The sequence below is a fragment of the Bufo bufo genome, chromosome 6 (genome assembly GCF_905171765.1).
Source record: "Bufo bufo chromosome 6, aBufBuf1.1, whole genome shotgun sequence".
Classification (NCBI taxonomy): Eukaryota; Metazoa; Chordata; class Amphibia; order Anura; family Bufonidae; genus Bufo; species Bufo bufo.
The window spans coordinates 371,612,275-371,627,541 of record NC_053394.1 but is presented as its reverse complement, the minus strand read 5'-3'; the positions used below and the strand labels follow the sequence as shown (position 1 = coordinate 371,627,541).

At 48.5% G+C, this 15,267-nt stretch overlaps 1 protein-coding gene across 1 annotated transcript; it reads right to left on the bottom strand.

Moving 5' to 3' along the window:
- Positions 1 to 4,159: 4,159 nt before the first annotated feature.
- Positions 4,160 to 14,514, bottom strand: ALYREF (Aly/REF export factor). Its single transcript, XM_040437277.1, has 6 exons — positions 14,156 to 14,514; positions 13,835 to 13,966; positions 7,423 to 7,570; positions 7,275 to 7,338; positions 7,007 to 7,199; positions 4,160 to 4,547 (listed from the first exon to the last, which is right to left on the bottom strand). Exons 1-6 carry the CDS (start codon positions 14,381 to 14,383, stop codon positions 4,533 to 4,535), a joined length of 780 nt encoding a protein of 259 aa, XP_040293211.1. The 5' UTR covers positions 14,384 to 14,514; the 3' UTR covers positions 4,160 to 4,532.
- Positions 14,515 to 15,267: the final 753 nt, after the last annotated feature.

Here is a 15,267-nt window from a genome sequence, read left to right as displayed (position 1 = left end):
ATCCAAAGCGTTTGACGGTACCCCAAGGGCAACTCATGTTCTGTTCCTCTTCTCCAAACACATTCATGAATTCTGGAAGAGTCAAGTTCCTAATAGACTATGGGGCACATTTATCAAGACCAGCGCTTTCCCCTGCACTGCCCAAGGCCGCCCCCTATTAATTTTGGCTTAATTTGCACCAGAAAACTGTAGTAAATATAATAAAAATTAAAACAGTCAGGGCTGGCCACTCCCCCCCCCCCACCCCCTTTCCAAAAAGTGACAGTGGATGTAAAAAACACAACTTTAATTATTTTTTTTCCCCCCCAAAAGCCACAAACCTATGTTCATGATTTTTAAACATCAAAAATCTGCCAAATCTTCCCCTACATATATTTCAGTTTCCAAGATCTCTGCTTGCTGTCATTGACTATGAACATTCATTGCCTTCTTCCAGTAGATCACTAGAGTTGAGCAAATCTGGATCAGACTGCTTTATCCAAACCAGATTCATTAGAAAACTTTAACAATATAGCCTCCTTCCTACCGTAAGATGTATGGGCTCCACAGAGGTCTTTGCAAGCTTGCTTCATCTCGCGTCTAGGACATGACACTTCGTTTATTCACATAAATTACCGTGTCAAAATCCAAAGCTGAACTCGGCCTTGTTAGACAGGAAGCAGAGTTTACGTCGGATTTTTACTGTAATTTAGGCGAACAAAGTGTGACATCATAGACGCGAGAAGAAGACAGTCTCACGATATTCGCCGCAGGCTCACAAAGACCTCGGTGGAGCCCATACATTTTACAGTAGGACAGTGGCCATATTGTTAACAAAACGAACCAGATTCGCTTAAAACTAGTGATGACAGCAGCGCTCAGAACTAACTAATGGAACAAGCATGCACTTTTGTATAACCCAAAAAAACTTCCAATCTTGATGACCCATCTTCAGGTCGTCTATCAGATCAGCTGGTCGCAGAGACCACATGTTCATCTGCTGTCGGCATTGCAGGGGTAATTAAAGCTCCTTTGCCCCAGTCACTTGAATGGGATAGACTGTAGCTACAATTATAGTGCGGTGTCTTCAAACCGCCAATTGGCATGGGTGCCAGCAGTCAAACCCCCCCAATATTGATGACCTATACTGAGAGTAGGTCTTCAATATCAGAAACTGGACTGTCCCTTTAAAGACTCTTTCAGACAATAAAACGCATCTGTTCCCTACACACCCATTCATTAGACTAGGGAATGTGAGATCATTTGCATCCAATACAAAGTTACATATGAGAAAGAAGTGGTAGGGCACACCAGTATTAGGTACCACACGGTATGATATTTATTGAAATTTTTATGATGTTTTTTATGAATGGTTGTTAAAAGTATATCACTAATAATAAAATAAAATATCAGTTTATCCAACATCCGTGTGGTACCTAATACTGGTGTGCCCTACCACTTTCGCTGATTTACCTTTTTTAGAGGATTGGGTGAATCCTCTCGATAGGAGCACCCTGTTCCACTCTTGAATATACAGATGAGCCCTCTCTACCTATTCACTCTTGACAAAGTTACATATATTTTCCAGAAACCGAAAGCAGCATTACCTAGCCTACAATACTCCTCACACAATAGGTGCTCTCCATAAAGAGCCTGCACTCTGCACTCCAACCAAGGCCTCTCAGATCGCTCAGCCAAACTCTCTGCCTAGCTGTGATACAGGGGAACAATTAGAGATGAGCAAATGTCAGGTTATGAAATTCATTCACGTTTAGTGGTAAAAGCAGTATTGCATTATGGATTACATTACCACAAACTATAACGCAATTCTATGACGGAACGCCTTTAGAAGCATTCCATCATAATAGAAGTCTATGGGCTGCAAAACAGATCCGTCCAGTTTCCGTTATGCAGGGGAGTCCTCCTACACAACTGAAACAGGACAGCCCATAGACTTCTATTACGACGGAATAACTGAATGCTTCTAAAAGCATTCAGTCATAGAATTGCGTTATGGTCCATGGTAACGGAATCCATAACGCAATTCTGCTTTTACCACCAAATGAAGCGTGAACGAATTTCCTAAAAGTGCCCCTGTATCACAGCTAAATATGAAGTTCACTCATCACAGTTGCTGATGAGACGCTCCAGGCCGCTGGGTTACACTGGCCTTGATGAGGCCTGCACTGCTGGAGGATTTAAGTTAGGACACCGGAATGTAGTCTATGGCAGCTCGGAGCAGTGGTCTCACCTCACTGGTGGTGTGAAGTATCACTTGTCTGAACCCTACACAATTCATTGGCTCAGTATTCGATGCAAGGCTCTCCATTCTAAGGACAGAAGCCTCACCCATGTTAAAGTTAGCCTTAGGAATCCCAAGGGCAGTTTTAGGGCAACATCACCTTTAGAGCCTACAGACGTTTATGTCAGGGGGGGAGAATCTCCTGATGTACAGGAACAGAAGTCTGACATATCCCACTGGATTACTACATCACCAATTGTGGTGAATGGAGACCAATAGATATGCCAGAGCAGGCTGTAAGAGTGATGTGAACAAACCCTTAGGGTCCATTCACACAGCCGCAAAATGGGGCCGGAATGTGCTGTCCACATTTGCGGATCTGCAAAAAACTAACATGTCCTATTCTAAGAAAAAGGCATTTTCTATGAGTGCTGGCGATGTGCGGTCCGCAAAATGCGTAGCACACATTGCCGGTGTCCATGTTTTGCGGATCTGCAAAACACATACGGACGTGTGAATGGACCCTTACCATATGAAACAGATTTTAGAAGTAGGTCATTTTTGAAAAATTATATCTGAAGACAAAACACAGCTTTGGAAGCACAGTAACAAATTAGACGACATTTAAAATAGGGGTTGTCTGACTTCAGCAAACGGCTTTCATCGTGTAGGCACTTACTAATGTATTGTGATTGTCCATATTGCTTCCTTCACTGGCTGGATTCATTTTTCCATCACATTATACACTGCTTGTATCCATAGTTATGACCACCCTGCAATCCATCACACTATGGGAAAAAGTGCCAACCTATGCCACAGTCCTTGCAGGCACCTTTTCCAGTAGTGTACAAGCACAACCACTGCTGCTGGATGACAGTGGTTGTAACCATGGAAACAAGCTGTGTAATGTGATGGGGAGCCAGCAAAGGAGGCAATATGGACAATCACAATACATTAGTAAGTGGCTTGTATTAACTCTCTACATTATAAATGCCATTGGCTGAAGTGAGAACTCCTTTAAAGAGAGTCTGTCACCAAAATGTCACCTCCTGCACCGCTTACATAATGCTGAAGCACAATTAAATATTTGAATGGTACAGGAACAGAAGACTGGCATATCCCACTGGATTGGATTGTTCTTTTCTCCCAATGTTCATAAACAGCAAAAATATGGTTAATGATACGCAAATGAAGGCTCCCAATTGCCCAGGGGTGGCGTTCAGCCACTAAACGACACCACTAATCCCCGCGTCATCCGGTTAGCTGGTGCCTACAGTGGGCAGAAGAGTGCACATGCCTGGGGGTGAACTGCACAAGAACAGCATCTCGGCCACTCAACAGGATGAAGCTGGGATTACAGGGCAGGTGAGGTGTTACACCTGTAGTGGGCAGTGCCCTGGGCACTTACTGGCTGAATGCTGCCCCTGGGCACAAGAGTCCTCTTTTAATTATTAAAACCATGTTTTTTGCCATTTATGAACATAGGAAAAAAAAAAAAAGTACCATTTAAATCATGTTTATTTGTGCTATGGCATTATGTAAGCAGCGCAGAAGGTGACATTTTGGTGAAAGAAGAAAAACAGGCGCTTAACATCCAGATGGCGAGTGCCTGTATATTGGTTGTGACGGGGCGAGTCACTAAACAGTGCACCATTGCCACGTTTGATAAAGAGGGAGAGCCACTGTAGACTTAGTCTTTCACCAAAATAGTAGAATCCCTTTAACACCGGGTACATTGCTTCAGAAGCCCTCCATGATTAGCTGGTACTTGCCGAGGCGTGCTGCATTACATACAATACGCTGACAGACTGGGTTTGCCAGATTCCTTACCAAGTCCACTCGGCAGCACCACTGCAGTGCCCGACATGTGACTGAGCCAGAAGAAAACCCACAGTGAACAGAAGCCATCCCCAACCAAATGAAAGACAAACCCAGTGATGCAGACCCAACAGGATTTAATAGTTACAATACTCGTGTGCCCCTTGGCAGATGCAAAGTCACATTGGTTTAGAGAAACAGGATTCCTTCCCTGAACGTGCAGCCGCGGGCAGCCTCCTACCAAGAACAGGAGCAAAAATCTACCAAACACTTGTATTTTATTAGAAGTTGAAGATCACCTGGCTCATGACAACCAATAAAATTTGTCCCAAGAAATATTTCCATACAAAAAAAAAAAAAAAAAAGTCTGCATAATAAAAAAAAATAATCTGCAACTTTACATGAGTTTAAAACCTATCAGAAATAAAAGCAAAAAACAGAGGTGTGTAGAAACAACTTCCAAGCCAGAAGTGCAGGAACACGAGGGCAGGGATTAGCTGGTGTCCATCTGTGGAGAAGAGGAGACAGGAATGAGCAGCTGCCCACACGTTACATGCAACAGCTGCAGCCACCCCGGGGGAGGGGCAGGCTGCAGCAACCAGTTACCCCAGGAACACGAAAAACTCTGCCCAACACTGGGGGGTGGTGATAAATGAGGCAGCATACCAGGCAGGCACCTGTGAGGTGGGTCTGCAGGAATTTAGGCCTCATGCACACGTCCACATAATACATTAATTTCAATGGAGCCGCAAAATAATGGAGTGCCAGAAAAGGCATGGATCATACCTATAACCTGTTTTGTAACAACCGGGATGCCCCTTAAATATAGAGGATAACCATTAGATATGTGGGGGTCCTACTGCTCGAAATCACAAGAACAGTGACCTGGTACCCCTCAGAGGTGAACGGAGCGTCAGGTTGGGCATGTGCACGGCTGCTCTATTCATCTATATGGGAGCTGCACTCTGCTTGAAGATACATGCGCAGTAGTGCACATGCCCGACCTACTGCTCCAAGGGGGACATGGTCCCTGTTCTCATGATCGGTGGACCTCCACAATGTAATAGTCATCCCTTATCCTATCGATAGGGGAGAACTTGTAACAGGAATAGCCCTTTAAAAAGGGGCAGCCCAGGAAACTAATACTGATAGGGCAGCGCTAACTCCCACCCATCAGAGCCAGTGACGTCACCGAACACACTGGCAGGGCAAGGGAGTGCATCAGAGCATGAGATGCTCCGAGACAACCCCTTTAACTCCATTTCAGAATAAATTCCTGGATCGCCTGTCTCACAGCTAATACAGAGCTCCTGGCTAGCCCATCAATATCAGATGAAGCGTTTCCAGAACTAGCCAGCCCTGTCCACTGCAGAATAATGGCGCTCTGTAGTTCTGGTGCCAGAAGTACTCTGGTACAGCTGCTTGGCCTGGTGTTGGATCCCGGTACGTCACCGGATCTCCAAAAAAATGCCTTTGCCCGCGATTTAGCACAGGGCAAAGGAGAGCATCAGAGCATGAACTGCTACGATGCTCATGTCAGGGGGGCTGCCAGGGTGAAAATGGAGGTATGTTCAGGTTCAGCTCTGAACCCAGACAACCCCTTTAAGGCAGAGTTCACACTTCAGTTATTTAGTCAGATATTTCCATCAGTTGTGAACCAAAAATCAGGTGTGGGTCAAAAACACAGAACATGTGCAGACCTTTCCATTACACCTGATCTCTAGAGGCTTCACTACTGGTTTTGGCTCACCATAACTCAGTGCTTCTCAAAGGGGCGCACCCCCAAGGGGGGGTGCCAGGCTCCGTAAAGGGGGGCTTGTTCAGGGCCGGCCATTGGGGTGTGCGAATTTCTTTTGTATAATGCCGGCAGGCAGGCCAGCGCGTCCCTCAGTGATGTCACGTGCCTGCGCCGCTTGCTTTATGAATGAAGCAGGCGGCGCAGACTAGTGACGTCACTGAGGGACGCGCCGGCCGCCATTATACAGAAGAAATTCGGATATACGGTACTATTAGGAGTGAGGGGGGCATGCTTAACTTTAAACGGCAGCGGCGGGCACACGGAATCTGTGGATGGCACAGTTAAGGGGTGGGGGTCTGTGGATGGCACTGTTATGGGCTGGGGGGGGGCACTGTGGATGGCACTGTTATGGGGTGGGGGGTCTGTGGATGGCACATATATAACAGTGCCAGCCACAGATCCCCCCCCATAAGTGTCCGTCATCCACAGATCCCCCCCCCATAAGTGTCCGTCATCCACAGATCCCCCCCCCATAAGTGTGTGTCAAATCCACATTTCTCTCTTTTTTTATTCTCTTATACGTTAATAAGGATACAGTGTTATGCAGAGGTGTACTTATAACAATTTTATAGACTGATACTATTTACAGTCGCGTGGGGGGCGCGAAATGTTTTCTTCTTCCTAGGGGGGGGGGACGGAGACAGAAAATAATTGAGAAACACTGCCATAACTGATGGAAATAACTGAATTGTTAACTCAGCGTAAAGGGTCCATTCACATGGAACGGGTGCGGACCCATTCATTCTCTATGGGGCAGGAATGGATGCAGATGGCACAGTGTGCTGACCGCATTTCTGGAGAGCACCCCCCAATCTTCTGGTCCACGGCTCCAGAAAAATATAGAACATGCCCTATTCTTGTCCGCAATTGCAGACTAGAATAGGCAGTTCTATGGGGGTGTGAATGGACTCTAAAGAGGACTATCCATGGGTTTTTGAATCTGGTAGAGCATACCAGTTTGTGATACATAAACCAATGAAAGTTCCTCTAAGCATTTTAACATTTCCTTTCTCTGAATCAACAGAAGGATAACCTGAACTTGACTTTTCACCCTTTCCATGTCATGGTGCTTTATATAGATCACTCCTATCATGCAGCATGGATGGCGTTCATATTATAATCCTATTATACATTGACCCCAGAACAGACCGTGTCCCCCCATTACTCACCCTGGCATTGTAGGCGTCCAGCTGTGCATCCAGCTCTTCTGCCGATAACTGTTGCTTTGTGTTTCTGCCTGCTCCTCGTCCGCGGCCCCGGCTTCCTCCCCTGCCGCCGCCTCCTCCTCCTCTTCTGATCCCACCACCCACACCAAACCCGGTGGGGCCCCCTCGTGGTCTTGTCATTCCACCTCTACTTTGACTGTAAGAGAAAGCACACCTAGCATCAAGAGGCTCCTACAAGCAGCACCCACCACTCAGGGGGCATCCTACTCACCTCTGTATAGGTCTTCTCTGTGCTTCTATCTGTGATGTGACCAACTGAATGTTCATGGGACGACCTATAGGACATAAGAGATCGGTCACCGGCTCATCACCCCAGATGAGGCAGCCGCTTGTGGGGTTGGACGAAGGCTGCATCTTACCATCTAACGGTACGCCGTTGTACTGTTTCATTGCCTTTAGTGCATCCGCTTTCCTTTCAAAGTGCACATCGGCAGTACCTAAACTTCTGCCGGATCGGTCGTAGTGAACGGCTGCCTTCTTCAGGGTGCCAAACTCTGCAAACAGCTCCTGCAACAGCAAACACAGCAAATTACCAACCGGACAAAGGGCAACCAAAGAGGGACTAGAAGCAGGGATATGGTGGAGGATCACTAGAGGGTAGGGGGTTCATCACAGCTACCAATCAAACGCAAGTTCATTTTTCAAAAGCCCTTCAGATAACACTTAAATTGCTGGGGTCCCGTGGAAACTTATCACATACCCAGTGGTCAAACCCCCACCAATCAAAAGGGGGGCATATGCCCCCCTATGAATGACCGGTATGAATCCAAATCTAAAGCCCTTCCAAAAACCACTGCTTGCTATCCACTACAAGCCCTTCTTAAACACCTTTAGGCGACCGCATTTTGCGTCCGTGCACAACGTACTGCACACATACCCACAGTCTCCATTTAACCCGAGGCTTCATACACATTTCTGCGGAGACCTGCACTACTTTGGTCCGCCATGCAGACCAAACGCGTCCATTGAGTCTATGGCTCTGAAAATGGCAGACAACACAGATGGAATCCATGTTGCGTCCATTTTTCACAGAAGACTAATAGGGAGATGTTCTGGAAATTATTTTTAAGGCTGATCATCCATGTGTCATCCAAGAGGCCATTTGTCACCTTAGGGCTTTTTCACACTTGCGTTCTTTTCTTCCGGCATAGAGTTCCCTCGTCGGGGCTCTATGCCGGAAGAATCCTGATCAGGATTATCCTAATGCTTTCTGAATGGAGAGAAATCCGTTCAGGATGCATCAGGATGTCTTCAGTTCCGGACCGGAACGTTTTTTGGCTGGAGAAAATACCGCAGCATGCAAAAATCCTGAACACTTGCCGAAAGGCCGGATCCGGAATTAATGCCCATTGAAAGGCATTAATCCAGATCCGGCCTTAAGCTAAACGTCGTTTCAGCGCATTGCCGGATCCGACGTTTAGCTTTTTCTGAATGGTTGCCATGGCTGCCGGGACGCTAAAGTCCTGGCAGCCATGGTAAAGTGTAGTGGGGAGCAGTATACTTACCGTCCGTGCGCTCCAGAGTGACGTCAGGGGGCCCCACGCGCATGGGTGACGTGATCACATGGATCACGTGATCCATGCGCATGGGGCGCTCTGACGTCATTCTGGAGCGCCCGGGGAGCCGCACGGACTGTAAGTATACCGCTCCCCCGCTCCCCACTACTACTATGGCAACCAGGACTTTAATAGCGTCCTGGCTGCCATAGTAACACTGAACGCATTTTGAAGACGGATTCGTCATCAAATGCTTTCAGTTCACTTGCGTTTTTCCGGATCCGGTGTGTAATTCCGGCAAATTGAGTGCACGACGGATCCGGACAACGCAAGTGTGAAAGAGCCCTTATATCACTAAAAGTGCAACACCAAGCAATCAAAAAGGCATACGCACCCCAAAATAGTACCAAGCTAACAGTCACCTCACCCCTCAAAATATGAGCCCCTACATAGGACAATTGCCCAAAAAAAATAAAACTATGGCTCTCAGACTATGGAGACACTAAAACATGATTTTGTGTTTCAAAAATGCTTTTAGTATTAATATATATATAAAAAAAGTAGACATTAGTTATTGCCGGGTCTGTAACAACCTGCTCTATATAATAAAAAAAAAAAAAAAAAAAAAAAAAAAAAGAAAACATGACCCAAGGTGAACACCGTAAAAAAAAAAAAAAGTTCAAACCTTAAGTCACAAAAAGTATAATACCAAGTGATCAAAAAGTCCACTCCAAAATCGTACCAATCAAACCATAATCTCATCACGCCAAAAAACTGATAGCCTACCTAATAAGACAATTGCCCAAAAAAATAAAACTATGGCTCTCTGAATATGAAGACCTTAAGGGTACTTTCACACTTGCGCTGCTGGAAACCGGCAGGCCTGTCACTGGAACCAAACTGATACCATTTGTAGACAGATCTGGATCCGTCTCAAATGCATTGCAATACCGGACCCGTCTCTGGTTGTCATCCGGAAAAACAGATCTGGTATTTATCCTTTTCACATTTTTAAAGGTCTGCACATCCATTTTTCTGGGAACACTTAGGGCCAGATCCGGCATTAATGCATTTCAATGTAAAATAATGCCGGACCCGGCATGTGTTCCGGAATTTTGGACAGAAAACACAGCAGCATGCTTCAGTATTTTCTTAGTCCAAAAACTGTACAGTGACTGAATTGCTCTTGGCTACTTAAATTCCTTATACTGCGATATATCAATATATAATGCTCTTTTATAATATGCAAATTAACTCTGCCAGCAAGTAGGGCGGCTACTTGCTGGTAGCAGCTGCATCCTCCTTTCATAATGACACCCCCTCCTCATGTTGATTGACAGGGCCAGCGAACGCGCTCGTCCTCTTGCTGGCCCTGTCTGCATTTTAAATCTCGCGCCTTCGCCGTACCGGTCTTCAGTCGGCGCAGGCGCACTGATAGGACGACGCTCGCTCGGTCGCTCCTTCCTCAGTGCGCCGGGTGTAGATGTGACACCATCGGTGCAGGCACATTGAGGATGGAGTGGCCGAGTGAGGCTCATTAGCATATTGTAAGTGTGTATTCTAGCAGAACAGCTGCAGGGACAAATGTAAAAAACACATGTAGTGCTGACATTAGCGCATCGCTAATGTCAGTCAGCTACATAACAGAAATGATGAGGGTAAAAGCTCTTTAAAGTGGGTTTTGGAAACTCTGAAACATTTCAAGATTTGCTTCTAAACTTCTAACGTCCCAAAAAATAAAATATCATTCCCAAAATGATCCAAACATGAAGTAGACATATGGGGAATGTAAAGTAATAACTATTTTTGGAGGTATTACTATATTATAAAAAAGTAGAGAAATAGAAATGTGAAATTTTTCAGCATTTTTTTAATAAATAAAAATGAAATATTTTGATTCAAATTTACCGCTGTCATGAAGTACAACACATGACGAGAAAACAGTCTCAGAATGGCCTGGATGAGTAAAAGCGTTTTAAAGTTACCACATAAAGTGACACTGGTCAGATTTGCAAAAAAATATAACAACTCAGTCTGGTCCTTAAGGTGAAAAAATGGCCTGGTCCTTAAGGGGTTAAATAAGTAAAAATAAGTTAAAAAAGTTAAACCCCTTGTTTCCACTTGACACAAAAAGGAGTAGGTCACACTTATTGGCAGGTAGATTTTCCAGCGCAAAGGCCTCTTTCACACTTGCGTTGTCCGGATCCGGCGTGTACTCCACTTGCCGGAATTACACGCCGGATCCGTAAAAACGCAAGTGTACTGAAAGCATTTGAAGACGGAACCGTCTTCCAAATGCGTTCAGTGTTACTATGGCACCCAGGACGCTATTAAAGTCCTGGTTGCCATAGTAGGAGCGGGGAGCGGTATACTTACAGTCCGTGCGGCTCCCCGGGCGCTCCAGAATTACGTCAGAGCGCCCCATGCGCATGGATGACGTGATCCATGTGATCACATGATCCATGCGCTTGGGGCGCCCTGACGTCACTCTGGAGCGCCCCGGGAGCCGCACGGACTGTAAGTATACCGCTCCCCACTACACTTTACCATGGCTGCCAGGACTTTAGCGTCCCGGCAGCCATGGTAACCACTCTGAAAAAGCTAAATGTCGGCTCCGGCAATGCGCCGAAACGACGTTTAGCTTAAGGCCGGATCCGGATCAATGCCTTTCAATGGGCATTAATTCCGGATCCGGCCTTGCGGCAAGTGTTCCGGATTTTTGGCCGGAGCAAAAAGCGCAGCATGCTGCGGTATTTTCTCCGGCCAAAAAACGTTCCGTTCCGGAACTGAAGACATCCTGATGCATCCTGAACGGATTTCTCTCCATTCAGAATGCATTAGGATAATCCTGATCAGGATTCTTCCGGCATAGAGCCCCGACGACGGAACTCTATGCCGGAAGACAAGAACGCAGGTGTGAAAGAGCCCAAAGTGTTCCATCAGGATCTCCCTACCCCTGAGTGCGCACAAATCAGGAGCAGTTCATCCTTACCACAGAGCTGAGGGCGGGATATCGAGGTCACCACACAGCAGAGCTGAGGGCGGGATATCGAGGTCACCACACAGCAGAGCTGAGGGCGGGATATCGAGGTCACCACACAGCAGAGCTGAGGGCGGGATATCGAGGTCACCACACAGCAGAGCTGAGGGCGGGATATCGAGGTCACCACACAGCAGAGCTGAGGGCGGGATATCGAGGTCACCACACAGCAGAGCTGAGGGCGGGATATCGAGGTCACCACACAGCAGAGCTGAGGGCGGGATATCGAGGTCACCACACAGCAGAGCTGAGGGCGGGATATCGAGGTCACCACACAGCAGAGCTGAGGGCGGGATATCGAGGTCACCACACAGCAGAGCTGAGGGCGGGATATCGAGGTCACCACACAGCAGAGCTGAGGGCGGGATATCGAGGTCACCACACAGCAGAGCTGAGCGCGGGATATCGAGGTCACCACACAGCAGAGCTGAGCGCGGGATATCGAGGTCACCACACAGCAGAGCTGAGCGCGGGATATCGAGGTCACCACACAGCAGAGCTGAGCGCGGGATATCGAGGTCACCACACAGCAGAGCTGAGGGCGGGATATCGAGGTCACCACACAGCAGAGCTGAGGGCGGGATATCGAGGTCACCACACAGCAGAGCTGAGGGCGGGATATCGAGGTCACCACACAGCAGAGCTGAGGGCGGGATATCGAGGTCACCACACAGCAGAGCTGAGCGCGGGATATCGAGGTCACCACACAGCAGAGCTGAGCGCGGGATATCGAGGTCACCACACAGCAGAGCTGAGCGCGGGATATCGAGGTCACCACATAGCAGAGTGCGGGATATCGAGGTCACCACATAGCAGAGTGCGGGATATCGAGGTCACCACATAGCAGAGTGCGGGATATCGAGGTCACCACATAGCAGAGTGCGCAGAGTGCGCATAGCAGAGTCGCTGCAGCGTTTTTTTTGCAAATCCAGTGGATGTGCGCAGCACCGCACACACTCTCCTCCAGCTGATTCCTGTGCGCCGGTATAGCGTTCTGCCAAGGGATAGAAATCTGCCAGAACACCGGCTATTGGCTACAGCTGTCACATGACCCATCATCAACTGATTTTTATAACTATAACTTGCCCTGCAACAGAAAAGGCCCTCATACGGCTACATCAACGGAACACATTATGGCCTGTGGTAGCCAAAATCAAAATGGGATCTTCAATAACCTGAGTTTTGGGCGCTGAACTTAAGTGTGTGTCTGACTGCTCGGTACCCAGCCCTAATGGGCGAGCACAAGCCTTTCCCTTGACATTCATTCTCTATAGGACTGGTGGGGCAGCATTCATATTTCTGGCACTGCCACAGAGAATGAAGCAGCTGAGCGCACACTGCAATAGGAGGGGGAACAGGACGCATTCCTGGGACTGGTGGGGCCCAACAGACCCCTACGAGGAGTCGTCTTCGATCCTTGGCACTACCAAGGGGCCAGCTGTAGGACCACCATGTGGGAAACAGTAAAAGGACTGCAGCCCCCAGAGGTCTTACTCACCAAGGGAATGTGAACGCCTGTACACCAGGGTAACACCCCATGTGGCTCCATCATGTACCCATCATCGACCCCCCTCTGCAGACACATAGGATAAGCAGCACCTATATACACATTATGGTATAGCGGCGCTGAGGCTTAGATGCCACCCGCTGGTCCGCTAGGCTGAGGCTGGCAACAGGCGTTCCCCTTAAAAAAAAGTTTGACCCACGATAGTAACTTATCCCCAGTGGTCAGAGCAAGTTTCCACACTGGAGTAGAGCAGGGGTGCGCACGTTCATCGCTCCACCCTACAGTCGCATATAGGTGAACGTCTACCCTCCGATCCACTCAAGCGGGCAAATACAGACTCAGACAGGCCAATGCCCATCAGACATACAACATGTCCCGGGACCAATGACGGCAGAGCAAACTCTGAACTGAATTGGGGGCTTCACATCTCAAATTACCTCAACCCTAAGACAACAAAAAAGTTTGGGGATTTTTGCAAGTTACAGGAGAAATCAATATAGGAAAAAAAAAAAAAAAAAAGTTATCGCCGCGTCCGTAACAACTGGCCCTATAAATATATCACATGATCCACCACTTCCACCATCTCCCAAATTGCCCCAACCCCAGGACAACAAAAAAAAAGTTTGATTTTTGCAATTCTGAGGTGACAACAGCCTGAGAGTCACTCGTCGCCCCCCATTTACTTGAATGGCTGCGGTAATCACCCGCACCCCAGGACCAGCACGTACCTGAATGTCCGCATCCGAAACCCCAAAATCCAGGTTGGACACCAGCAGCTTGCCTCCGGTCTCCACTCCGGCCCCTGCACCGTACCCGCTGTCAAACATATCGTGCTGCCACTTGTCCGGGAGCTGCTTGGGCTATAAAGACACAAAACATGGGTGAGTGGGCTCCTGGGGGCCACAGCACATCAGCCCCAAGCCATCGGCACCAGCCCCTCCCCCACCGGGGCCGCGAGTATGTAGGGCGCCCTAGGCCCCAGGCTGGGCACCCCCTCCTCCGGCACCACTGCTAGGCCGCAGCCCCCCCACCGTGCCCGCCGCTCCTACCCTGCTGTACGGTGCGGGTCGGTTCCGGCCACCTCGGCTTAGCATCGCCCTCGTCCGGACCGGGCCTCCTCCGCCTCCCCGGCCGCCACCCCCTCCAATGCGGCCTATTGCTCCACCACGGGGTGCGCCACCTCGGGCCCCTCGACCTCCCCGGCCTCTGCCAGCCGGCCTCTGGCTCCGGTTCATCTTGATAATATCGTCCAGGGACATGTCCATCTTGTCCCCCATGGTGGTCTCGGTGGCGGGTGCACGGGTGTGTGGAATCACGTGCCCGGGTGCGGTTTCCGCTCTAACAATACAACGACCGCCGCTGAGCCGCGCTTATATAGCTCCGCCCCTTACAAGCCCGCCACTAATGACGACACTTCCGGCTCCTGAAGTCAGCAAGGGTTCTGCGTTCCATGCCTCGCAGTCGCTAGAACGCCAAGGCCAGGAATCTGTGGATCACGTGACGCAAAAAATAAAGACCATAGACCAGTGCCTCCACGGGAAAAAGTTGCCTACAAACCCGTTCACACGACGTCTTTGGCGCTGTTTTTTCATGTGTTCTGCACGACAAAAAATGCCTCTAAAAGCCTCCCATTCATTTCTATGCGAGGCAAAACCTGCTGTATCCTGGAGCAGAATCCATGCTGATTCTGACTTTGAAATGAATGGGAATCTGAAACACATCTGTCGCATGAACAATAATCACACTAGCGGCTCAATACCGGGAAAAAAACTGATCAGCTTTATCCTAAGGGCTCATTCACACGAACGTGTGCTGCCCGTTGCCGTATTGCAGAGCACATTTGCGGATCCGCAATACACAGGCACCGTTCCGTGTGCATTCCGCATCACGGATGCGGTCCCATTCACTTCAATGGGTCAGCAAATCCGGAGATGCGGAACGGAACACCACGGAGTGCTTTTTGGGGTTCAGTTTCAGAACTTGCTCTATCTTTTTGCGGAACGGACGGATCATGGACCCATTCAAGTGAATGGGTCCGTGATCCCCATGCGGCTGCCCCACGGACGGTGCCTGTGCATTGTGGGCCGCAATTTGTGGTCCACAGCACGGTCGTGTGAACAAGCCCTAATGCATTCTGAATAGCGAGCAATCCGTTCAGGAT

Coding starts and splice junctions, on each gene's coding strand:
- ALYREF (XM_040437277.1), bottom strand. CDS start 14,383: ATGGGGGACAAGATGGACATGTCCCTGGACGATATTATCAAGATGAAC. Junction 7,571..13,834: donor TTTCGGATGCGGACATTCAG/GTACGTGCTGGT, acceptor TTGCTGTTGCAG/GAGCTGTTTGCAGAGTTTGG. Junction 7,339..7,422: donor CAACGGCGTACCGTTAGATG/GTAAGATGCAGC, acceptor TATGTCCTATAG/GTCGTCCCATGAACATTCAG.